At 34.2% G+C, this 27,573-nt stretch overlaps 1 protein-coding gene across 8 annotated transcripts in view; it reads right to left on the bottom strand.

Annotated features, from left to right (window-relative positions):
• tox2 (TOX high mobility group box family member 2) overlaps positions 1–27,573 on the bottom strand; it is a 171,074-nt gene that overhangs the window by 112,087 nt on the left and 31,414 nt on the right. For 4 of the 8 annotated variants that reach the window (XM_051896187.1, XM_051896180.1, XM_051896186.1 and 1 more), the window contains exon 1: positions 18,485–18,731. In XM_051896187.1, coding sequence (XP_051752147.1) covers positions 18,485–18,586 — 102 coding nt within the window. In that variant the 5' untranslated portion in view covers positions 18,587–18,731. Of the gene's footprint in view, positions 1–18,484; positions 18,732–23,623; positions 23,665–27,573 lie in introns of those variants that run through there. The other 4 variants (XM_051896185.1, XM_051896182.1, XM_051896181.1 and 1 more) reach the window with 3 other exon arrangements.

Below are 27,573 nucleotides of genomic sequence, written 5' to 3' on the forward strand. Positions count from 1 at the left end.
CATCAATTTTTTGAGTTATGACAACTTTGAGTGAATTTACGTTCACCCAACAAGCTACATAGAGGAACTTGTAGTTTAAACATAGATTTTTAAGTTGATTACCCAAAAAAAGTTGTAGTCCTGGAACCAATTAATCTTATCTATTTCAGTTCAAATCCACAGCTATCACAGCACATGCTAACATAACTTATTTAACATGTACATTTAATGAACGAATAAGATGTCACTGGCATTAGCGCAGTCATTGCTTATAGATTCAGTGTTTACCTTCATGTTTCTACTCTTCAACACAAACTTTTAAATGTCAAACATAACAGCATTAAACAGGTCTTTCCCTTCACTAAAAACAAATGAATTAACACTTAATTTTAACATTTATTATCCTTGTTCGTTCCTCTGCAAAGCATGTTGGGAACTAGAAATCCACTAATTTCTGAAGTTATCAAGACAATTTCATTAAGTTACTACAACCTAATTTTAAAAAAGCCATTTAACACAGAAATTTGAGTTTAAATTACAGAAGATATTAAGTTAATGTAATGATCAACATTATTATGTCAACAGAACTCAACAAAATAATGTTTGCAACTTAAAAGGTTTAATTAAAACAATAAATTTGATTTTTTTTACTTGCAACCATGCATTTATTAAGTTGTGGTAACAGGTCCCCTGAATTACTTTTTAGAGATCTCGAAAAATGTCTCAAGTCACATTTATTTCATACAGTGCAGATTGTTTCGAAAGAGCTTCACAGAAATAAATATGTGGCAAAATAATGAAATTACTTCAATTTCAGCTCTAAAGCGGCTCTACTGAAGACATTAATCATTATTTAGCTCAATTTAGTGCTTTTGCCAAGATAAAATTCAGCATGAACTCAAATATTTCTCATTAAATTCAGCGATATACTCTTACTGCACGGCAACTATTTTCTCATTTATTTCTTTGTATTATTTCTCTAATTTCAGGTGAAATGAAATATGTGAAACGCAAGTAAGTAAAGGGACATGGTGATGGAAAAAATATGAGATGGGAGGGAAAATAAAAAATATATCAATGCTTTAGCGTTCTCTCGAAAATGTTTTGCTTTCACTCGAAAAGAACTCAAAACATTTGCGAGAGAACGCAAAGCACTGACATATAATTTTTCCTCCCATCTCATATGTCCCTTTAGGGCCTCCGTAAGTAACTCGTTAACCACTTCATTTTAGTTTTTCTGAGAAATTAGGTATATAGAGCTTCAGATCTCAAAAATATCTCCCACAATACTCAGATTTGCCCTGATAAAGTGTGCAATCAAACTCAAAATTGATTCAAATACTTCTCATCAAAGATCTGCATTCATTTTAAAGCTCTATTTTCAAGAACTATTTTCTCATTTATTTAGTTGTATTATTCCTCTAATTTCAGGAGACAAATATGTGAAAAACTCCATTGAGCTTCACAAAACAAACCTCTAACATCTCAGTTGTTTCTTGTACACAGAAATGAAAATAGATGGAGAGCAAATTGAGACTTCTTTTGCTTAAAGTTTCAGATCTCAACAATGTCTCAAATATTGCTCAAATTCGCTGAGATAAAGTGTGCAATGCTGCGATCACTTTTACAAAGATCCACATTAATTTCAGGAGAAATATCTGAAACGTATGCAAAAACTCCAGAGCTGTGAAAGAGCAACCGCTGAGCAATAAACACACATATTTAAACACAACAAATCCAGTTCCTGTTTGTTCCTAATTCAATTTATTCCCTTATTAAATCTTTATAATCCATAATGTCTGCATTTCCAGCGGCGTTTCTCTGGCTCAGACCTTTCCTAAATGCTTCCTACCTTCCTCTGAATGAGTGAAACGATACCAAATTGCTTTTCCAACATGCGGTCGGCTTGATAAAGACAGCCGTCAGTTCCTCTGCCATACTTTCTTTATGGTCTATGTGATTACGAACTGCAACCCACACTCTCTTCCAATCTGTCACGCAGCCGAGAGAGAGAGAGAGAGAGAGACGGGCCAGATTCCAGTGTCTTTGTGTCAAAGATTAGGAGCTGGAATGGAGAACTCACTGTTTGCTCTGGGATCGTACATTATCCCAACTACAACAACACAAAACATTCCTCATCAGTTCACGCACCCGCACACATCCCGCAGGATAATTTCATGCCTGCTCAGAGCTCATATTTTTGACTTCGTCTCAGAAGTTTCTCCTAAAATAACTACAAAATAATCACAAATGACTTAATATACGTTGAAACAATTTTCACTCAGAAATTGCTTGCAGATTTCACACATAAATACAAATAAACAAATTTAATTAAACATGAAATTAGTATTAGTACTCCAATAACCTTTATTTACACCTTCAAAAAAATCTATTTTTTTTACAGTGCAGCATGATTATAGATCTATAAAATGAATTTGGAGGGCAGCTCAGGTCACATGATGAGAAATAATTGAGCTCATACTGAGATCGATGACTTTTAATTGCAGACAAATCTGTGCACACTTTGAAACACTCTTTTGAAACTCTAAAGGAGACGTTTCGAAAAATGCGTTTCGCCTGTAATTTAATGCATTTCAGATTGAAACATGATATTTAACAAGAATTGATCGGATCGGGAAAAGTGGGCGTTACATACCAGAAAGGAGTCATGTGATTTAAGGGGCGGGACTTGTGACATCAGCTAAAAATGAACATTGTTTTGGAGATTTTGCACATTTTATTGAAGAAATCCTGTATAATTGTGCAAAATAAAACCAAAAACAAGTATTAAATAAATAGAGGCCATTTTAATTTCATGTAGAATTTAAAGGGACATTTCACCCAAAACTCAAAATTCTTCATCATTATAAATATATCATAATATATCATAATATCATAATATATATATTGACTATTATTATCATAATATATATATATATATATACTTCACTTACATATGTGTGTGTGTGTGTGTGTGTATATTTAATATATAACATAGTATATTATATATATAAATAAATATATTTATATTATCACACATATATACATATATACATACATAAATGAATGTATACATACATATATTTATATCATATATACAGTATATGATATAAATATATGTATGTATATATATATAATATAAATATATATATTTATTTATTTTATATATTTATTATATATATAGTATGTATGTTTATATATATGTATATTAAATATAATAGTAATATAAATAATATAAATGTATGTATATAATATATATATATATATATATATGATATAAAATTATAAATATATATAATAAATAAATATATAAATAATTTAAATTCTATATATTGTGTAAAATGAAACTAGAATCATGCATTAAATAAATAGAGTCCATTTTAATTTCATGCAGAATTTTGAGGGACCTTTCACCTAAAAAACACCTAAACCCGTACGATATAAAAAGAAGATATTCTTAGAAATATGTAGGTGTTTTTGTTGTTGTTGTTTTGTTTTACAATGGAAGTCAATGCGCTCCAATGTTGTTTGGTTCCCAAAGTCCTTCAACATATCTTTTGTGTTCTGCAGAAGAAAGAAAGTCATACGAGTTTGGAACGACATAAGGGGGAGTAAATGATGAATGATGGGGTGAATTATCCCTTTAACCAAGTCTCCGCTTGCTCTCAATTGAATCAAATGGCTTAGTAGGAAAAACAATTATTAAAAGTCTCATTTGTGGTTTTTCTTTAAAGCGCGGTTTACAGGCCTTGAAGCCACTCAAAAGGCGTTCAACCCTGGTTTAGAAATATGAAATGATCGAGAGACTCATTGTTTAGTAGATGATCTGTGATAAGAGTCGGACACTTATGAAGAGAGACACAGTCACAGGTCAAGAGACAACCCGCGCTCAACTAAACAACATCAGTTCATGCCTTCCTGTTAATTACACTGGAAATGTTCAGGGTCGTGAAGCTCACTCTTTATGTAAATGGTGCGTTTCTATTCTGAACTGTCTCTCGTCTTGTGCACTCTGTGCGACACTGGTCAAAGCTTCAGTTCCTGAGAATGCAACACATTTGAGTCCACAGATGAGTAAGAGAAACACTGGAGGAGTCTCACACATCGTTACGACGCTCAAAGTTCAATGCAAAGAGAGATATTACAGAAATCGCTTTTTAAGGACTACAACAAATGGCTGGTAGAGACTACAACAAGCTTCTTCCCGGGTTGGTGACATCACGAACAGCAAAATTTACATAAACCCCGCCCCCGAGAACACACAACAAAGAGGGTGAGGCCATGTTGGGCTGCTTTAGAGAAGAGGAAGAGTTGTTGTAGTAGAGTGTTGTTGTCATGCCGTCATTTTACACCGGACTGCTTCACAAACGAGGGTCAATTCAACACAAAAGATTAACATGACGGCACATGCTAGTCGATGAGTTGAATCAACTCCACAGCAACTACATAAATTTATCCACTAACCATTCAGAAACGTCTAAAAGTTGTAACTTCTTCCTGAGTCTCTCCATCAGTGTCGACTCCGGTTTGAACAATGTAAGGCTGAAAACTTTTGTCATTTTGGCTGCGTGAGATTCTCCAGCTTTGTTGTTGTTGAGCGACCGAAGCTTGAGCTGTTAAAGCTCCGCCCTCTTCTGGAAAGGGGGCAGGAGCAGCAGCTCATTTGCATTTAAAGGGACACACACAAAAACGGTGTGTTTTTGCTCACACCCAAATAGGGGCAAATTTGACAAGCTATAATAAATGATCTGTGGGGTATTTTGAGCTGAAACTTCACACACACATTCTGGAGACACCAGAGACTTATATTACATCTTGTGAAAGGGGCATTATAGGTCCCCTTTAAAGTCTCAGGGCTTGATTTTGTCCGTGGAGAATCGATTGGATGGTTGTGGTTTGCTATTGGTGGATCTCATGTGAGTGACAGGTTGCCCCGCCCTCATCATCAGAGATGTCGCTGCAAGAGGGAGGGGAAGTTATTCTGATTCAAGATTATGATGCACATGAATTTTTAAAAATAATGATGTGCACGGATAAATAATTTAGAATAAATACTGCATTTCATGGAGACTTTAGGTGTGCGCTGCATGAATGTGCACTTCTCAGGGCGGTCGGGGTGACTCTTCTCAGGGGCCCCGGGCTCGTGGTGAACAGGACCTGAAGCCGGCGAGCTCTAGCACTGTTTGCTCAGGACGTGCCACAGGACACTAAGACAACTGCTTGTGTTTGCCCAGCCTCTCTCTCTATACAGCTGCTGCATTCCAGCGCGCCCGCCGTATTCCCGCTCTATTTATTTATCTCATGTCTTCTAGTTTAACGTATGGAATCAACAATCTTGTACATTCAGTTCTCAGAGTCATCATGTGTGGACTAGAAATACACATTACACAACATCACTCATATCTGCTCATGTCCGGGTCATATTTCACCCTAAAATCAATAGAGAAATAAGTGATTGCATTTTGCTTATAGAAAACGAAGGGGAAAAAATTGCTTATGGAATTATTTATATACATATATATATTTATTTATTTATTTTGTTTATTTATTTATTTATTTATTTATCAGGATACATACATTTTTATGATCATATAAATAAAATGACATAGATTATATAATATATATTATAAATAAATATATAAATATATATACATATATATATATATATATATATATATATATAATATAATAATATATTACATAATTATTATATTAAGTAAAATATATTACTATTTATATATTACATTTAAAAGAAAATTATATATATATATATATATTTTTTGTTGATTTATCTGGAAAAATGATTAAATAATATATATATTTATACATACATTTTATGATCATATAAATAAAATTACGTTTAACAAATAATAAAATGACATAGATTATATATAATATATATATATATATATATATTATAAATATATATACATATATATAATATAATAATATATTACATAATTATTATATTAAGTAAAAGATATTATTATTTATATATTACATTTAAAAGATAATTATATATATATAAATTATATTGATTAAAATATATTATTTATATATTAAAATTAAAAAGGAATAAATAATTATTTATATTATCATATAAATACTACTGCAAAAATAATAAAATGACGTATACATTTGTTCTAAATAATACATATTTGTTTTAATACATTTAAAATTATATATATATATGTATATATATTACAATTATTATATTAATTAAAATATATTATTTATATATATAAATTTTAAAAATAATGATGTATTTATATTATCATATATATAATATTATTATATAATTATTATAATAATTTAAATATATTATTATTTATATAAATATTACATTTAAAAACTAACATAAATATTACTACAATAATGCAAATCTACAGAATTTCCATCGAGAGTAATGAAAAATACAAAAATTCTCAAAAAGGAAACAAATTAAATACATTTTTGTATTACAATGGAATGGCTTCATTACTAAACTATTTCTTTTTTTTTTTTTTTGGTAGGGTATGACATGTGATTGGTGGGATTCACCAAGTCATGAGGCTGGATGTAATACGGGAAGACACATTTAAAAACACTAGCGGTGCGACGATCTGCCTCAAATCCCACAGGGAAAAGGTAGTTGGTCACAGCTGAGTTCATTTTGCAAGTTCTGTGGTATTTTCTCCGTTAGCGATTAGCTTTAGCTTCTCTTCAGCTCGCTCAGGTGGGCCCGTCGGCCTGTCAAACTGCCACATAATCACAGCCCAAACAATATCAGCAACTTCCAGGCCTTGTCAAAGTTTCCTGCATTTACAGCTCATAAAAAAACTTCCACGAAATGTGTTTTTGCAGCCCTGCCCCCACGCGTTCTGCCTCGGCCCTCGCTGATGCTTTAAAGTCCTGAAGAGAGAGTCGATTTCACACTGTCAAGCTGTGTTTTACCTTGTATACTGTATTTATACACATTGTGAATGATTAATCGGTGCACATTATTCCATGTTTGACTTGAAAAGTTTCTTTGCAGTTGCATAGTGCTAATATTTAGGTATATTTTGGTCCTGTTTCTGTTTCAAAACGACTTCTGAATGGCATTTTGAGGTGGTTTTGACTTTCCCTTCTCACCTTAAGCTCACAACTACTTCCCAATAAAGATTTCACGTTATCATAATCATTATTTTTTCACACAGTTCACATGTATCGGACCCTCATTATCAATGCCGCAACAATCCTACAGATTTAGCAAGCGCTTTGTGCTTTCATAACTCATTTCCAGCAGCGCCTTGCAAGCCGGACGAAGTGCTTTCAGTAAGATGAGCTCAAATGCTTTCACTAAAACTTTTTCTGCGGGTCTCTGTAGAAAGCCGCAGATGAGCGAGGTGACAGGTCCACAATGAAGCCGAGTCCGCTAAAAATAATCAGTGAGTGCTTTCATTGTATTTATGTAACACTTCCTTTAAAAACCCCCACAGCAGGACGGCAGAACACCTCCAAAGAAACAACATTAGTTAGTCATTGAGAAACGCTCAATTTAGAGACAAAAATAGGCTTTTTATGGGCCTCTATTTACTTGTTCCTGGCCTAAATATGAATGGTTTAGTAGTGCATGTTATTCCAAAAACAAACTCATCAAAAATAACATCAAAATTACTCTCCTTTTCAGATGATATCATGCTTATGCAATAAAGTCTAAAATGGATCAAATCAATAACGATAGTATAATAAATATGGTGAATTTTCACCTTAACTAGAAACCCTTTGTTCATGCACACAATCTTTGAATAAAGGTCACATTTGCTGACATAAAACAAGAAAACAAAATCAGCCTGATCTGCCTCAAACCGGCGTCTGATGTCAAAAACATCCGGATGGGGTTTATGCAGGAAATTAACTGTATATGCATCTGACCAATAGAGACAACAGCAAAATGAATGCATCATTCAGACCCGAAATCCAAATTGTCTGCACACATGTGCAGCAGGGGTTAAAACACTTCCTGACCAAAAAGAGACAAACTGAAAACCACACACACGTGGGTGACAAAGAAACTGTGCGAACTCTGCGATGCCATCCTGTTTGGTTTAGGTTCAGCTGCCACAAAGATATTTCCTATTTCAAACTTACACAAGCAGCCATTTTATGACGAGATATAAAACAATCGCTCGATTGCCTGCTGGGAAGTGCAATTAATGCATCTGTACATACAGTTAAGAGTTAAACAGCTACGCTCTTGTTCTCATTCTGAAAACCATCCGTCAACAATCCACCGGCTTTGAGTTCTGAACCACGCCGAGTGCACTAGAACAATAAACTTCTGTCTTTCAAAGTGGCGATCAGAGTGTGGCAACATCTGGCGGCGGGACTCATTTTTGGGTCTCCAAACCGCTGACTGACAATTATGGTTGGCTGAGAAATAATGCATCCAAGAACTTTTTTTTTCACCATTACAGACCACCTGATAAACAGCGCATGCATGCACCCTGCCAGCCCCCTCATCCCGTTCACACAGCCAAAATGACATGGTATTTGTGTACGTGCATTTGGGGGTGCAGCTACTGCCGAGCCCACCACATCCTGAAGGGGGGTCTCGGGTGGCGGGTGGACCCGTGCGCCACAGCGTACCGCCGTTTCTGTAAGGCGCTGACGGGTAGGAAACACATGCCCCACATCAAGCACTGACAGGTTCTGATCAAAGTGCCCTGAAGCCCTGCGGGGGATTTGAATTAATGTCTTCCAGTTTGGTCTTATTTTTCGTCGGTTCATTTTGAGGTCAAATTACAATGTGTTCTTTAACATGGGCAGTAAATTCGAATGCAGATTAATTGATCTGTTCTACTAACCCTTATATAGAACTATAGGGTTCTATATATAAGGAGAAATTTCTTAAATGATTCGATAATTCTTTCATTTTTTTTATTTTTTCTAGTGATAAATATGTTTATGTTTACGAGCTGTTTCATTCATAAAATTTAATTGAAATAAATTGATTAATTAAAACTAAATGATCCCATGATGGAACCTCTAAAAGGTATATATGAAGCGGTTATATTTATATAGGCGGTGCAATTATTTTAATTTCTCCAATTTAATTAGAACTATTGGAATAAATTCTTTGGTAACACTTTACAATAAAGTTTCATTTGTTAACATTAGTTAAGTTAACATGAACTAACAATGAGCAATACTTCTACAGCTACACAAACATTTACACAAAAAATGCTGGGTTAAAAACAACCCAAGTTGGGATGAAAATGGTCAAACCTGGCAATTGGGTTGTTTTAACCCAGTGAATGGGTTGTTTTAACCCAGTGGTTGGGTTAAATGTTTGCTCAAACTGCTGGTCCGTTTTATTTAACTCAACTATTGTTTAAAAATGACTATATGACTGGCTTAAAATGAACCCAAAATATGTTGGAAATTAAAAAAAATCAGACACATGATTACTAGAGGCAACAATAATAATCAAAAGGTGAATATTTATTAATAAGCAGTTTAATAAATGTTTATTGTTCAGTTATTATTCATTAAACTTATTAATAAATGTAAATTTCCAACATACTTTGGGTTGTTTTCAAGCGTGCAATACAGTAATTTTTAAACAACAGCTGAATTAAATAAAACTACCCAGCAGGTTGGTCAAACATTTAACCCAACCGCTGGGTCAAAACAACCCATTCACTGAGTTTGTCCATTTTCAACCCAACTTGGGTTGTTTTTAACCCAGCATTTTTTAGGGTGTACATTTTAAAGATCCATAGTTGTATTTTAGCTAATGCACTGTGAACTAACATGAACATTTTATTAACTAATATTAACTAAGTTTAATAATAAATGCTTTAAAAATATATAGTGGTTCATGTTAGTTAATGCATTACCTTTTTGTAAAGTGCTACCAAATCTTCTAGTTTCACCTAAATTTAAATTAGTTTAAATGTTTTATTTCTTTGATAACACTTCACAATAAGGTCTTAATGCATTATCTTTACAAATCTAATTGTTCATTGTTTGTTCATGTTAGTTCACAGTGCATTAACTAATACTTCTGATTTTAAAAAAGTATCAGTAAATGCTGAAATTAACTTTGACTGAGATTACTAAATGCTGTATTCATGTTAACTAATACAGTAATCTAATGTTAACAAATTAAACCTTTTTGTAAAGTGTTATTTCTTTTCACAATGCACAATGTTCTAAATAAGAAAAAGCGTCTTTTAGTTCCCATGCAGCAAGCATGTAATAATTCAATTATACGACTGTATTAATTTTACATAAAGTCACTGGCACTTTAGCCATTTAGTTAAATGCAAATGCTCAGTTGGTTTTATCTTTATGTACACAGCTTGGTCCCAAAAAAGTGTGCGATTCTTTTACAGCATAAATGACACAACGCCTACACAACTTTCTCCCAATTAGTCTCAACTGAAAAAAAACAACCTAAATGCTCTAATTAAAAGTCAAGATGAAAAATGTTGTTCTCGACATACTGTATTTCTGAGTGAAACTGAACATACAATAAAAAACTTAATTCTATCCACTGGGAATTGATTGGATGGTGAAAAGTGGGTGTATCATTGAGACAGTGGTTGGATTGGACGGAAAAGAACAGGATTAGCGACGTCGACTGAAATGGAAAGTCGTTTAAAAGGCAAAGCAAGTTATTGCATTTTGATGAAAGATTAATAAGAAGGCATTTTTTCTCCTTTATAATAACTTGCAGTTATAAATCATCCACAATAAGATCATGTACATGCTCTTAGAAAATAAATAAAGTCAATTCTGAATCACCAAACCACAGCCGCAGAAAAATCCTGACACAAACTCCTGTTCACCTGAAGGGATGATCACACATTTCTAGATTCACATCATCCAGCAGGTGCTAAACTCGACCTCTTTAACGTTGGCCGTATCAGCGAGTGTCCCAGAAGTCTCTGCAGCTCTCTTTCCCCCGCGGACAGGCATCGTTATTATTTACCGGCTGCATTACTGAATCAGTTGCTATTCACCATGCAGCCAGCAGCCATTCAGCGCGTCAAACCTCCAGCGCTCTCTCTCTCTCTCTGCCAAGGCCAATTAGTGCGCTGCTGCGCTGCACCCCCACAGCTACTGACAGCGCTTCACAAAACGCCAGCTACATTTACTGCATTACTGTCGGAGTATGTGACTGGGCTGCAGACGCTTTTATACAGGATACTGGGGAAAACAAAACAAAAAAAAATGCTAAGTAATTTTTGCACAGTGGTCACCCAAAGAGTTTTACTGTCAGCTAAAACAAACGTACGGTGATTATTAATGTCCCAGGGCGTAGAAATCACGATATAACTGTGGGGTAGTAGTGGAACAAAAAAGATTTTTCTAAGATTCTGATACCAATCTGGAGAGCAATATAATGCTACGTAAGCTATATATGAACAAAACCAATGGTGTAGGATTTACTTTGACACTATTTTCACTCAGAAATTGCTAGTACATTTTTACAAATAATTACAAAGAAAGTAACACATTAAATTAAATGTAAAATAGTAAAAAGAAATAAAGACTAAAATGATATTTTCTTGTAAATCCTACTCTAATAATCTCATCAACTTTACAGTATATACACACACTGTGAAAAATGATTTTTGAGACAAATGTGTATATATATATATATATATATATATATATATATATATATATATAATAAAATACAAAATATATGTATATCGAAAAATCCTTATCATTTTTATAGTATATATATATATATATATATATATATATATATGTACATTATCAAAAATATACATATTAAACAATATTTTTTATAATTTTACAATATATATATATATGATGTATGTATATGATCAAAAATAATTTTTCTTATAAATATAATAAAATACATAATATATATATAGAAAAATCTTATAGTATATATATATATATATATATATATATACAATGTATGTACATTATCAAAAATCATCAAAAAATATATATACATACACAGTGAAAAATGTGTGTACATATACATATGTAATATATACATATTAAAAATATTTTTTATAATTTTACAATATATGATGTATGTATATGATAAAAAATAATTTTTCATATATATATATATATATATATATGTACAAAATTATAAAAATTTAAAATTTTTAAAAAATTTTAAAAAATTTAAGTTGTAAATAAAACATTTTTGGAGTAGATTTTACAAGAACATACTATTTCAGTATTTTTACTTCATCATTTCACATTTAATTTAATTTATATATATATATATATATATATATCATATTTTTTTTATTTTTTTTTATATTTATTTAATTTATATAAATGTAATTTATTTTATATATATATATATATATATATATATATAATACAAACTTATTTCCACAGTATTTAGTGCATTTTCTATGGGTTTCTCTTGTATTTCACACTAGTATTGGAGTTTTGTAACAGTTTTGTGGTTCTGACTCATAAAGCAAAGCACTGAATAGTTCTGAAAAGGTCTCGTTCACCACAGAGTGTGCACAGACATTTTCACACCGCATGTCAGCAATACAGGTGCACAGCAGGGCCGTGAACGCTTCTACAACACAGGTGTGACTTACTCTCGCTAATATAACTTCATAAAGATCATGTTTTTAATCATTGCAAAGGACAATGAAGGTTTAACAATGAATATTTTTTGTATAAACGCCTTGACTCAAGTCTGACAGCACTTGAAAGGAAAAAAAGGAGCATTATTTTGAGAATTTAATCAGGTTAAGATGAAAAAAAATCTAGTTTTGGACCACACTGTACCAATGCATACTGTGCCATTCAAATACCTGTTCATTCATTCATTACACACACAAATCAGGCTCAAATACACCTGTTAGAGGAAAATAAGGAATGAACAATCTCTCACAGGCAGGTTTATGATGTTGTGGCAGCGGCGTTAGACGGATCGCTCCGCTCTGCCATACAAATGAATGGCTCAGCGCAGCTTCTGTTAGGCCTCGACCGCCTCTTTCCACCTAATTAACTTCCCCGTGTACCGAACGCAGCTCAGCTGGCCTGACGACTCATTTTATCTCACATCTCCATTACAGTGTCGAGGAAAGAGGAGAACTGTCATATACAGGAAAAGGTAATTGCTTTATGCAAACTGATAGGATCTTTTTAGTTCGTTTTTCATTCACTTGTTGTTTTCTCTAGTCTTAATGTGAACACGATTGAGTGATTTGAGATAACATATACAACGTTAAGTAAACATATATAAAAATAAAACATGCTGTTACACTGATTCAGCTTATAAAACTTGATTTGAATTATAAGAAATCGAGCTTTAACATGCTGAACCAGTGTAACAGCAGCACACCTTTATATGCACACATATATGCAATCATAAAGTCTAATGGATGAGCAAAAATAATGCCTGCAATTTTCTTCTTCGAAAATCTCTAATTTCCACTGCATATACTGCACTGATGCATTTCGGTTAAAGTATTATTTAAGCTAAAGACAGTTGCACTCGTAGATGCAGCACTCTGCACCCATTTCCAGTAATTGCTAGGCCTACGAGTTATTTTTAGATGGTTTAAGCAGCGAAGAACAAGCTCAAAGAGTAAGACAGAGAGAGACAGACTCTTTGAACGGGCTAAATAATAAGTTAAGGCCTCAGACTCGCTTTAAATGAATCAAGGTTTTCTGCCGTCACACAGCTGGTAATGTGCCACTGCCACCCACTTACAGGGATCTGATTCAGGAGCGATAACGTTTTTTGGCTGCCGCTTAACATCTGAGGTGCCTTTTCTTTTGACGGCTGACACTTGGATGTACAATTGAAATTGAAAGTCAAACTTCTCGAAAACTCACTGCAAGAATCGGTTGCAAAGATGACGATGGTACACTTTTATTTTCATGGACGTCTGCTTTACTAATAGTCAAGTCAACATGAAATGACATTTGCAACCCATAATCGGACTTATTTCTAAATGCAACAGGGTATTCAATGAGACAAGACTGATTAGATGCCAATGTTAACGGACAGCTCTGGTAATTTCAAATGCGGAGCAAATTATTGCATCTTAATGAAAGATAATGAAGACAATCTTTATTCACTGATGAATCATTCACAATAAAACCAGAAACATGCATTACGAAAGTACAGGATCAATCTGGATTTCATGTCTGAAAACCGATATATTGAAGATCAAACTCTCTTGACATATAACACAAGTGAGTGCTATGAATACACTTGATGATCTAAGAGTCAAAAGTAGTTGGGTTGTCTCTAACTGTGGTCTGCATATCTCTGTCTGCATTAATACAGTAACTCCGGTGAAGAGGGGGAAGTGGTCCATCTTCTCTTAACCTATCCAACTTCAATTTTAAACGCAGCGAATGAGCCCGGGGCGATGCACAAGTCATAATGCATTCGACAAATATTCTCTGGGTGAAACATGCATTTATGAAGAGATGGCCTTTAGAGGAGGAATTCACAGAGCGTATGCTTAACAAACAATACACCCACTCATGAAAACGAGAGATAGAAAGTCAGTCGACTCAAAGTGAGAATGAGTCACGGCTCAACTGAAACTTCAGCATGTTAAAGAATGTTCAGCCCAAAATCTTGCACTTTTACACGCTAAATATCTTAAAACTGGATTGTGCACCATTTGACCAATGGCCACTTGAGTAAATACTAACATAGCAGTTACTAGCAGCGGTGGACGTGTTTGCTTTGGAAGTATGGATCTGGCAGGTTTGTTGCAGGGCAAATGATGACATTGGTTAATGTATTATCGATTGCCTGGTTGTTATGGCTGTAAAGTTGCTTCCCTATTCTGAGGTGTAACTGCCTGCAAACTATGAGGACTTAGTCTTCTGAAATGCTTAAAAACTGTATAAGATTTGCTAAACGGCATAAAAACAAATCAATAGAAATTTACTTTAAAGTTGCACTTTTGTTCTGCTTGTCCATGTCCATTGTCTATTGTCAATCGTTTAGCAATGTATGAAGCACAGCTTGCACAAAAGCAGCTGTCTGTTTCACGTTACGGGCTTGAACCCATTGTGAAATCTGCGTGGAGAAATCTTTCGCGCAGGGCCTAAAATTAACACTCGCCAAGCGCCAAATGCGAGTGAAAATCTGCGTTGGCGAGTATATGAAACAGTGTCAATCGCCAGTTGGCCGGTAATATTTTTGTGAATTCTAGCAATGCAATGTTGTGAGAACATGAACGTAAACGACGCTCAGGACAGTTGACGGGCCAGTGCTGCATAGTCACAAAAGTTTAAGCCTTGCCAACTGAAATATTCAAGCGCAAGAAGACGCGAAAGGGAACTCGATTCATTAATTGCTGTGTGGGAAGTTTTCTGTGAGCAAACATCCGAAAAGTGTGCCCAGAAATATGCGCCTTATACAGCACACGGATACTGAATTGAGTTCTCTTTCACGTCTTCTTGCGCTTGAAAATGACCGTATTGGCGAGTATCCTCGTAAACACAGTAAGTTGTGTCTTAAGTGAACAACAGTTGAGAAAGAAAACGCATGTGTATCAGTATATTGGATCCGTGCATTCGCTCTTAAAGTGACAGCAGCCTAATAAACCTGCTGCTGTCTGTGTCATTAATGTTAATCAAACAACAAAAGACTTGACTGAATAACTTTTGTAACTTTAATAAGGATTAATCTATGTTTAATTTATAGTGTTATTTTGCATTTGATTACTTTATTAAAGTTCAGTACCTAATTCAGGTTATAACTGCCTGTTTTTGCCAAAATAATTAAAAAAATTAAAAAAAAATATTTATGATTGGTAAATTTTCTTAAGTCACCAGCCATTGGCAGTTCTGGCAAAAAGTTAGTTTTAGGCCCTGCTTTCGCACACATTTAAAGTGAACTCTGTCGCCCCCTTGTGTACACTGGCATTGCAAGAGATTCATTTATTTCGCAAATGGAAATGTGCCTTCAATAAAGCAAGCTGCATTTGGCTAGTAACTCAACACGGTAGTCACTATAACAAAAAAACAATAATCATGATCCATTTTCTTAGACGTAAAACTGGAAAGTGGAAAAATTACTTGGTGCACCTTTAATGACTTAGTGTATATCAATATATGCGATTTTGCCAACCTAATGATGAAAGATATTGGATAACACAAATGCTGGGCAACTGAAATCCAGATTCCTCCAATGGGATACACTAAAATAATAAATGAAAATAATATTTTGATATTCACTTGTAAATTCTGCATATCCGTTGCTGAAAACTCTTACTTGATGGGAATTATCCAGTCTACTCCGGTTTTGGTGTACTGTTCTACCATTTACTATGTTTCATACTTCACATAAAAGTATGAAAAAGCTCATGCGTGGTACAGGAATGCAGCATGTAGCATGTTTGTGTGTTAGCGACAGGAAATGATAGTCACTTATCATGGATGGCCTAGTTTTTTCAGAACTATTTCCGGTTCATGCTGCACCACTGTAAACCACTTCACGCAAACTCTCAAATGTTACATATTAATGCAAGACCTCCATATATGACCTTCATTTGGGGCCTCTCAAGAATGTTGGAGAATATTGCATTATTAAAGCTGGAGCACATAAAGAGGGCCATTGTGGTGGGGAGAGCAGGCTTCCCCCCTAAAATTTTGTTTCATAATGTCCACTTGCACAGGATCATTTTTCAACGTATGGAGTTGGCTTAGATTACTCTGGTCTCCATTCGCTGGCTGATCTTTTCCATATGCTCAGAGCCACAAGCTTAACTCTGTGACACCCTACTATAAACACCCATCAGCAAATTATGAGTTACTCTGTCAAGATGGCTGAATTTAAAAGCTCCATCACAGACTGTCTTTTAAGAAAAAAAAATCTGCAATGCTTCTAAAACAGAGTGGTTATTAAATAATAATCGGGTAAAGCCCGATGTTTCTACCATTATATAGTCAACGTGATTCATATACCACATATTATTTTTTACAAAACATCAATTTAACATCGAGTTTTTCTAAAAAATAAATAAATAAACAAATAACTACGAAGAAATTAACGGCATCTCCACATTTGAAAAATAGTGGCGGTAAAACGAAAAGACGTTACCGGGCCGCTGACCGAGGCTCAATAATCCTCACAGCTGATTGGTTCCTGTATATATCATGTTTAAATTCATATTTAACCTGTTTAATAGAAAATTACAGTAAATATTCTTCAATATTACCATTCTAGATCAGGTTTGGTAGGGTTTAACAACGGCTGAAGCTTCACGAACACAACATGGAGTATGGAATGCTAGCTTAATTGACGCGTGGCTAGCCAGCGCTTTAATTCATCGATTAAGTTCCGAATTCTACCTAAACAGAATATGAATTTGACAGTTTTATTTTCCCTGAGCGTACTACAAGATCACAAAAGATAAAGACTACACTTTTATGAGAACTTACCAGCAACACAATGAACACAAATAAACAAAACACCGACTAACAACCGGGAAAAAAGCAGCGTAAACTAAAAATGAATTCTATATAGCCTACACAGCTGCATTATAGCATACCTTCAAAACTCACAAAGCAATAAGGGCTCAAAATTTACTTGAATTGTTCTTAATTCACGCTGTGACAGATAACTGGATGAACATCCGTAAACAAATGAGGGATCGGGGGTGTAAAGTGCATCTTTAACTGACTGTTAAAATCTAGTCCGCCTGTACTGACGCTGAATTCAAAGTGCATACTATTTTCAGTCAGCACTGTATCTACATATTATACAGAATATTTAGACCCGGTGGTAGTCACGCGCCCATTGGCAAAACTATAAAACTTATGTACGCATTATTCAGTTTAAAATATGCTCATATGTTCTTTATGAATATTGCTGAAAAAGCTAAATGCACCGTGTTTGGTCTATTTCTACTCGTTTCATCCCACTCAAACAGCACTGCCAGAAAGATTAGCCTCGATCCTCGTAATAAATAAATAACGCGCCTAAGAACTAATTAATTGTTCGCTACTTCTAACACGTGCAATTGCAACTACGTCACAGAGGGATGCAGTTCCATCAACAAAGCAATTATGAAGCTAATGCACACCCAGACAGAAAGAAAAGAGCGCTACATGTCTCCCATAATTCATGTTCAATAAGAGGAGCTGGACGGGAGCTCTCCATCTTCCCTCGGGAAACAAGCTCTTCAATGGACTTTAGTTTACTCAACCTAATGCTTTTCATATGCAATGCAACATTTAACTAATTTTGCATGAATATCCCAGCTGTTACAGTGATGCTTGTGCAAGTGCACAATTCCCGAGATACTGAACTAAGTTTGGGATGCCCTGTCCAGAGATGCCGAGGTTTCGCGTGATCCGACAATATGCACTCAGAACTAACACATTCACCATATGCAGCCTACACTATGTAAAATCATGTGCATATTGCAACAGATGAAACTGTCCTGAAGTGAATGAAGCAGGTTATTTCCCATCTGGTAAAGAGAAACTGAACTGGTGCGTAAAGAAGAAGGAGAAGCCAACGCATGGTGTGGTAAATTACCTTGTTGCAGTGGTAATAGTCCAGAGAGGAGAGGCTGGTGTCGGTGGGTAATGTACAGGAGCCCACGCTTGAAGGAGGTGCAGGGTAAAATCTCACATCCATCGCCCGCTCCGCTAGACTGAAGGCATGAAGAGCAGCTCGCGCTTCTGTTCGCTCGTCTCTCTCTCTTTCTCTCTCTCTCTCACACTCTCTCTCTCTCTCTCTCTCTCTCTCTCTCTCTCTCTCTCTCTATTGTTAACCCAAACAAAAAGCAACAGAACGACTGAAAGAGAAAGGGGTTGAGCCTCTGTTCATGCTCTTCTCACATCCGTTCACGGATTTGTTCTGTTCCATATGAAAACGCGCGCGGTGATGCTCGGTGGATATTTTGCGTTTATTTACGTGCTTGTGTTGTGCTTAAAAAGCATTTCAGAGCGAAATACCGTAAAAAAGCTTAAAACATGATAATAGGTTAATTTTAAGTGAAAAAAAAAATGTTTTTAAGCTACGTTGGAATTCGTTTTTTTAACAAAATATGTGTACTTCTACAGTAAAATGTTATTAAAATTATGTTTCTAATAAGTAAAATAAGTGTACACATAAAAAGTAGGCCTATATATATATTACTAATATAAATAGCTATATTATTATATAGTAGGCCTACCCACAATCCCGTAGCGTCTGAAATATCGTCAGTTTATTTTTACGGTAGGTTTCCAAATTTCCAATACGGTAAAAATAAGCTGTATATAACTTTGAGGGAATACAGAAATCTCCTGCTTTATGAACTTGTGTTTGTGTGGTTCACTGACACTGACTCCTCCATGTGAAATGTCAGGCGACCTCTGCCGATGGGAGCGGGAAGGAAAAGAAGGAAGGAGAGATGGATGAGAGAGATTTGAGGTGGGACGTCAACGCTGGATAACTGCTTCACAAACAACGACCTCAAAACGTATTTGGATACTTAAAGTTGAATAAAATCTCCTCGACATAGGATAACCGTCAACATCATTAGCCTAGCATATATAAACAGTGGAGAGGCCCGCGCTTTTTTAACCCCTCAGAAAACTAGCCAATCAGAAACGCTCTCTGTCTGTCAATCATTTTGGACGTCGAAACAGATAGATAGATAGATAGATAGATAGATAGATAGATAGACGGCCCACGCGTGTCGACCTCTCTCTCTCTTTCTCTCTCTGTGTTGTTAACCCAGTTTTTATTAACTTTTATTCTCTTAAAGTTGAATAAAATCTCCTTGACATAGGATAACCGTAAACATCTAGCAGCCTATATATAAACAGTGGAGCAGCCCGCGCTTTTTTACCCCACAGAAAACTAGTTTGCATGTCAAAACATTAGATAGATAGATAGATAGATAGATAGATAGATAGATAGATAGATAGATAGATAGATAGATAGACTGTGCTTTTTTACACCTCAGAAAACTAGCTCAGAAATGCTCTCTGTCAATCATTTTGCACATCGAGATAGATAGATAGATAGATTGATTGACTGATTGATTGATTTACATTCTCAGTATTTTAATAGCCAATCAAAATTACTGTAAATATTCTCAATTATATTCTTATATTTGCATTATAGTAGACCATGTGGTAGGGTTTAACTAACCTATCTATCTATCTATCTATCTATCTGTCATCCGTCCGTCCATCTATCTATCAAATTATACTGTACAATTATACTTTTGCTTATTCATGCAAAGTATTTTGTCTAATTTTAAGCTGTGCATTTGCGTCTTAATCTTATAACAGAAGACATGCAATTTAAAAGAAAGAGAATTAAACAGGGAATAGAGCAGAACAGAGAGAACAACACTTTCCTTCTAAGCTTTTTAAAAGGCAAAGGAATATAATGTTAAATGTTCCTGATGGGCAGACTACTAACTCCGCTGCACAACTGTTTGTATTTTCGGTGCAAATTGTACACTTTAACAGCAGCTCAAATGTGTGTTCACGTCTATAGGGCCATTTGTGTTTGTGTGTGTGTTTGGTGTGGTTGTGAGTGAGCTGTCATTGTCATCGCAGTAGGACACTTGTTGTCTCTCCACGACTGTGTGCATGTCAACATGCTTATTGTACCACATGCAGTTAGTGTGAGTGTGTTGGAGAGGGTCCTGGGGTGGGAACTTGTTTAATAAAAGCCACAGATGGAGAACTCAACAGGCATGTGGAGTAGACGCTCGCAAGAGAGAAAGAGAGAACATATGAGTTCATGCATTGCATTTATATGCATGCACATGCATGTTTTATGTATCCGTGTGTGTGTATATTTAGGGGTTAACAGGCTCAGGGATTCCATTGCATCACGGCTTTGGAATGTGTAGTGCCTCCCTTCCCAGCATCCTCTTGTGTTCAACAAAGAGCAGGGACAAAAAAACTTTGCTGGTGCAAAGATTTGTTTATGAAGGACTGATAAGCTGCAACCCAACAACCCCCAGAAACCAATTACCACTATACCACTTTAATTGTTCGAATCTCACAAAACCTGTCAAGAACATGTCTGGGTCATTATTTCACCCCAAAATTACAGGAAAGAAACTATAAGGAAACTGTTGATTCCCCAAAATACAGAACATTGTGATTCTCTGGTGTTTCAAAACTGATCTGTTTGTTTGAGACCTGACCAGGCCGACATAGAAACAACCGTTATTATCAGTATATCGACGAATGGCAAGATGGGATGTGGAAACCTGTTCAGAAACAATCCAAACTATAATTATTTTTGCAATTTTATGCAGTTTATATGGAGCCCCACACATGTCATGCAGGAAAAAAAGCAAAGTGCGACTATTTACTATTTCATTCCCTCGATTCACTAAATCGTGTGCACGATTTACTATTTCGTTCTCTCGATTCATTAGTGCCCACGATTTACTAATTCATTCCCTTGATTTGCTAAATCCTGCGCACAATTTACTATTTCGTTCCCTTGATTTGCTAAATCCTGTGCACGATTTACTATTTCGTTCCCTCGATTCACTAAATCGTGCGCACGATTTACTATTTAGTTCTCTCGATTCATTAGTGTGCACGATTTACTAATTTGTTCCCTTGATTTGCTAAATCGTACGCACGATTTACTATTTCGTTCCCTCGTTTTCCTAAATCGTGTGCACGATTTACTATTTCGTTCCCTTGATTTGCTAAATCCTGCGCACGATTTACTATTTTGTTCCCTTGATTTGCTAAATCGTGCGCACGATTTACTATTTCGTTCTCTCGATTCATTAGTGTGCAAGATTTACTAATTTGTTCCCTTGATTTGCTAAATCATGTGCACGATTTACTAATTCGCTCCCTCGATTTGCTAAATCGTGCACACGATTTACTATTTAGTTCCCTCAATTTGCTAAATCGTGCGCATGATTTACTATTTCGTTCCCTCGTTTTCCTAAATCCTGCGCGCGATTTACTATTTTGTTCCCTTGATTTGCTAAATCATGTGCACGATTTACTAATTCGCTCCCTCGATTTGCTAAATCGTGCGCACGATTTACTATTTTGTTCCCTTGATTTGCTAAATCATGCGCACGATTTACTATTTCGTTCTCTCGATTCATTAGTGTTCAAGATTTACTAATTTGTTCCCTTGATTTGCTAAATCATGTGCACGATTTACTATTTCGTTCCCTCGTTTTCCTAAATCGTCCACACAATTTACTATTTCGTTCCCTTGGTTTGCTAAATCGTGCTCACGATTTAAATGATTTAGCCTACTATTTTTTTTCCTGCATGTCATGTATGGGGTTCCGTAAGTTTAAAAGAAAATGAAATCTATTTTTAATAAAAAGTATATTTGAGAAAGCCTTTTTTTCCATACAGCAATGCGAATTGGTGAAAAAAATTATATCAATGCTATATATATATATATATATATATATATATATATATATATAGGACATACAGTATATGTGTATATATATATATATATATATATATATATATATATATACCTTTTGCGAATTGGGGAAAAAAATTATATCAATGCTATATATATATATATATATATATATATATATATATATATATATATATAGGACATACAGTATATGTGTATATATATATATATATAGGACATACAGTATATGTGTGTATATATATATATATATATAGGACATACAGTATATGTGTATATATATATATATATATATAGGACATACAGTATATGTGTATATATATATATATAGGACATACAGTATATGTGTGTATATATATATATATATATATACAGTATATACTTATTAATCGCAATTAAGTGCATCTAACAAAAGTTTGTAAATATGTAACATACACACACACACACAGCCTATATATTTACACTGGCCTATTATTTAAATTGTAAACTTTACGTATACAGTATTTTGCCTTTAATTTATGCTAGTTTCGTAAAAAAATGCATTACAGTAATAAGAAATAAGGATAATGAAAATAACAGAAAAATGTAATACATTCAGACATTTACAGTAATGAGAATTTGAGAAGAAAATGTGCTTAATTGTCACAAGACTTAAATTTTTTTTATGCAAAATGAATTCTTTTACATTTTTTTCCATTGATTTGGGGGTGAAATGAGACCTAGACATGTTTTTCTTGAAATTCATCCAATTACTCCAGCACTTAGCCAATTAACAAAGCAGATGACACTTTGCATTTCATAATTTCCATGAAAAGAAAAAGACCATATGTGGGTCATAAAAACCTTAGAAAATAGTTAAAAACAGCAGTCATTACCTTCTTTACAGTAAATGAATTACACACTTTAGCGTGACACAGATGTGTGTGAAGAGAGACCGCGAGTACGTTCTCCCATAATAAGCGAGGGCCAATAAATAAGGGAGGTTACACAAGTGTTATTAAATGTCAAAATGATTACTGTGTCAGCGAACGGCTGGCTTATTCGAGCTGAACACGTCGCGTTGAGCTCTCGTCACAAACCACCTCAATGAACAAAAGAATCCACTCTTATTATAAACTTATGTCCCAACACGTTAAACCTTTTGCTCACATTCATTGTTTCTGAATGCTTGTATACAGAATTCATTTTACTGACTGCAGCTATATGAGCGTCCGCTGAGAGACGCTTTTCACATTTAAAAGAACAGTTCACCCTAAAAGGAAACTTAAGTCATCATTTACTCACCCACATGTTGTTCCAAACCTCAATGACTTTCTTTCTTTCTTCTGTGAAACACAAAAGGAGATGTTTAGTAGAAAGTTCATGCTGCACTTTTGCATTCAATGAAATTGAAGAAAGCAACAGTAAAAGCAGATGCTTTGTGAGAAAACAGGTCTAAATTGCTGATTGATTTTAGTAATCTTCTGCTCTTCCATACAAACCTCATTTGCATTTGTACATACATTGGCTCATAAACTGAACGCAGTGCACTATATGTGGGTGTGGGCATGAGATTTTAGAGCGACGGTGGAATAAAGAAAGCCGTAATGCTCTGGAACCACATGAGCGTGAGTAAATGATGACAAAATTCTCTTTATTGGGCGAACAATTCCTGTAAGTGTGCTTGTTTTGGTTTGCAGCTTGTGTTTGCATGCTTTGGTGAGAAAGTACCTGTGCGCCTTTAACAGGGATATTTATTTTATCCTCCCGTAACCCTTTCGGCCCCTGACCATCAGTAATATAAATATATACTGCTGTTTACAACAGATGGACAGTTGAAAGAGCCGTCTTTGGCTGTCTATTTTTTTTTTTTTCATTCTGGAACCATCAAAAGTAAAATAAAAAAATTAAAATAAATCAAATAAATCAACAATAAAGTGAAATCAAAAACTGTCCTGTAATCTACACTCTAAAAAAAATGCTGGGTTGAAAATGGACAAACCCAGTGATCAATCAGTATCTAACTGCAACTGTTTTATAGTTTTGTCTGTTGGCTGAAGGAGCAGTACTGTACATTAATAGTTAACATAAGAAGCTTCTCAACACTCTTCATATATGCATAACCTTTTCTTATGTACACAATATGGTTATGTCACGTGATGGCGACATGTTGCTTTTATTTCCCCTAAACGTCTTCAAACATGCCAGTAAAGACAGTTTGTTTCATGTTTACTTTGGTTATTCGAAATCATTAAATCCATAATCCTTCCTGCGGGGTTTTCAATCAGGTCTTTCTTATTGCGTAGCTTTTGCATTATAAATAATAAATGTCAGAGCAGACCTCGCTTCTTCGTAATGATTGTGACATTTCAAAATCAAAACGAGTGCACTCCACTTGCTGAAGAGTCAAATTTTCCCTCAACAAAAGACTTGACTCGAAGCCAACAAAATGACTAAGATCAGCACTTTGGTTATCATCAGACGCTCTGTCATTTTTCTGTTGCTTTTCATGCACTCAACTCCAGCACAATCCGCTCTGTCAACTCCAGAAGAACAGGCTGATTCTGAGAGCTGAGATTGAAAGAAAACATATTCCTCTTCTCTCTCAGATTAATAGATGGAGCGCACCTGTCTGTCTGTCTGTCTGTCTGTCGGTCTGTAAATATAATAAAAAATATCTCATTTTATAATATATAAGATATATATTTTAGCACTAGTGCAACAAAATTAAGAGCAAACAATAACTATCCACATTTGGCTGAGGTTGTGTGATTTTATACATGAGCTCAGGGAAAAATGTCCTTCAAAAATGTTGTATCTTTATCAATAGGACAAATTTTCTATTTTATATACTCTTATTAGACTCTTTCTTGTGTCGTTCATTCTCACTACAAACAAACACAAAAAAAAAAAACATACTGTACTTAATAGGAATAATAATAAATTAGAAAAAATATTAAATCTAAGAATATATAAGAAAAATAATAAGAAAAAAGATGTATATATTTTATGTATGTGTATATATATATATATATATATATATATATATATATATATGACTAATAATACATTAATTTAAAATTTACATATAATTAAGAATATAAAATAATAATAATGAATAAATTATGATATATGAGAGTTGACAGGTAATATTATATAATATAATAAATAAAAACTAATAAGAATAATATATATATACATATATATTGTATATATATATATATATATATTCTGTGTATATAACAATACATTTGAAAAAGCACATGTATATTTAATAAAATAAGAATAACAGTAATGTATAATATATATGTATATATATATATATATATATATATATATATATATATATACATATATATTCTATGTATATAAAATAATAATGAATAAATATGAAAAAATTCTGCATTATAGATAATAATATATAAGAATAATGAATAAGAAAAAAGAGTGTGTAATATATATATATTATAATAATAAATAAAAAGTACATTTACAGTTAATAATATATATATATATATATATATATATATGTATTTATGTATGTTCTGTGTATATAACAATACAACAAACATTTGTGTATATAACAAACATTTGAAAAAAGCATATTTATAGTTGATAATATAGGAATAAGAATAATGTTATATATATAGAGAGAGAGAGAGAGAGAGAGAGAGAGAGAGAGAGAGATAACAAGAATTATACAAGAAAATTAGAAAAAATATGAAAATTGTGAAATTTAATATAAATTAGAAAAAACATGCCTATCACAGTTAAAACATATAAGAACAATAATGAATAAGACAAAGTTGTATATTATAGCTAATAATATATTAGAATAATACTGATAAAATAATGATGATAATGATGGTCATGATTATGATGATTAAATTGGAAAAATCTAACAAAAAATACAACAATAAATTAACCAACTATTTAGATTTTTACACTTCTTAATAAACCGAGTGTGTTAGCTGTGTTTCTGTGTGGTATAAATCACTAACACACAGTCTGGGCAGCAGTAATGCTGATGTTTGCCTTAGACAAAACCCAAATGATACAAAACAACACAGTCTGTCCCTCACACGGCCGCGCACGTGTCTCTGCTGTAAATCCAGTGTTTTATAGGCACTCTGTGTGATTGACAAACTTCATCTGATCTTTCAATGGCTCTCGGGTTTCTGAGAGTAACGTGAGTACAGGTTCAATCCGTCACATTGTCTGGACAACTCGTGCGATTCGAGATGTTTGGGCAACATTCCACAATAGCTTTATTCATACTGCGCTGACCGCGTTCGCTAAGAGACACAATCTAGACTTACACTCGCCCTGCTGCGCATTATAATGAGCTAGTCATAATTACACATAATTGCAGTGTACTCACATCTCAACAACAGGTTTGAAGTAAGTACACAGTTAGCCAAGACAGTTTGCCAGAACAATAGCTGGTGAATTTTGATTGTAATTATTAGTGCATCAGTCTTTTGTTAATTGTAAGTCGCAGAAAGCAGCACTTCTCAACTGGTTTTGTTCCAAATCTTGCACTAGACATCAAGTGGTTCCACAATTGTTTATCATATGAGAGTAAACAAAAATGTCCTTAAAAGCATTGAAACTCCAATGTTGTTTCTAAATGCTTCATGCTCTAATAATTATTGGCTGCTGAAAGCATGAAACCATTTGTGCCCAAATACCTAATGGAATTTATTTTCCTATCAAACGCATGATTATTCACATTTTTTTAAATATGCATTTATCATTGATTTTTGAACAGACCTGTGAGCCGCTTTTAGGATCTGATCCATCAGTTGAGATTCACTCACATGCAATTCAAATAGAAAATGACTATGATAACATGTGCAGGAATATGATTATTTCCAATGATCAGAGTAAGATGTTCACATGACACGAGAAAACCTTTTGACCCTCATTTACATGATTATGGGTTGTTTTAACCCAGCGGCTGGGTTATTTTAACCCAACGAATGGAATAACCCAGTGAATGGAATAACCCAGCGAATGGGATGTTTTAACCCAGCGGTTGGGTTGTTTTAATCCAAAGATTGGGTTGTTTTAACCCAAAGATTGGGTTGTTTTAACTCAGCGAATGGGTTCTTTTAATCCAAAGATTGGGTTGTTTTAACCCAGCAAATGGGTTGTTTTAACCCAATGATTGGGTTGTTTTAACCCAGCAATTATGTTGTTTTAACTCAGTGATTGGGTTGTTTTAACCCAGCGAATGGGATGTTTTTAACCCA

The sequence above is a fragment of the Ctenopharyngodon idella genome, chromosome 6, assembly GCF_019924925.1.
Source record: "Ctenopharyngodon idella isolate HZGC_01 chromosome 6, HZGC01, whole genome shotgun sequence".
Taxonomy (NCBI): Eukaryota; Metazoa; Chordata; class Actinopteri; order Cypriniformes; family Xenocyprididae; genus Ctenopharyngodon; species Ctenopharyngodon idella.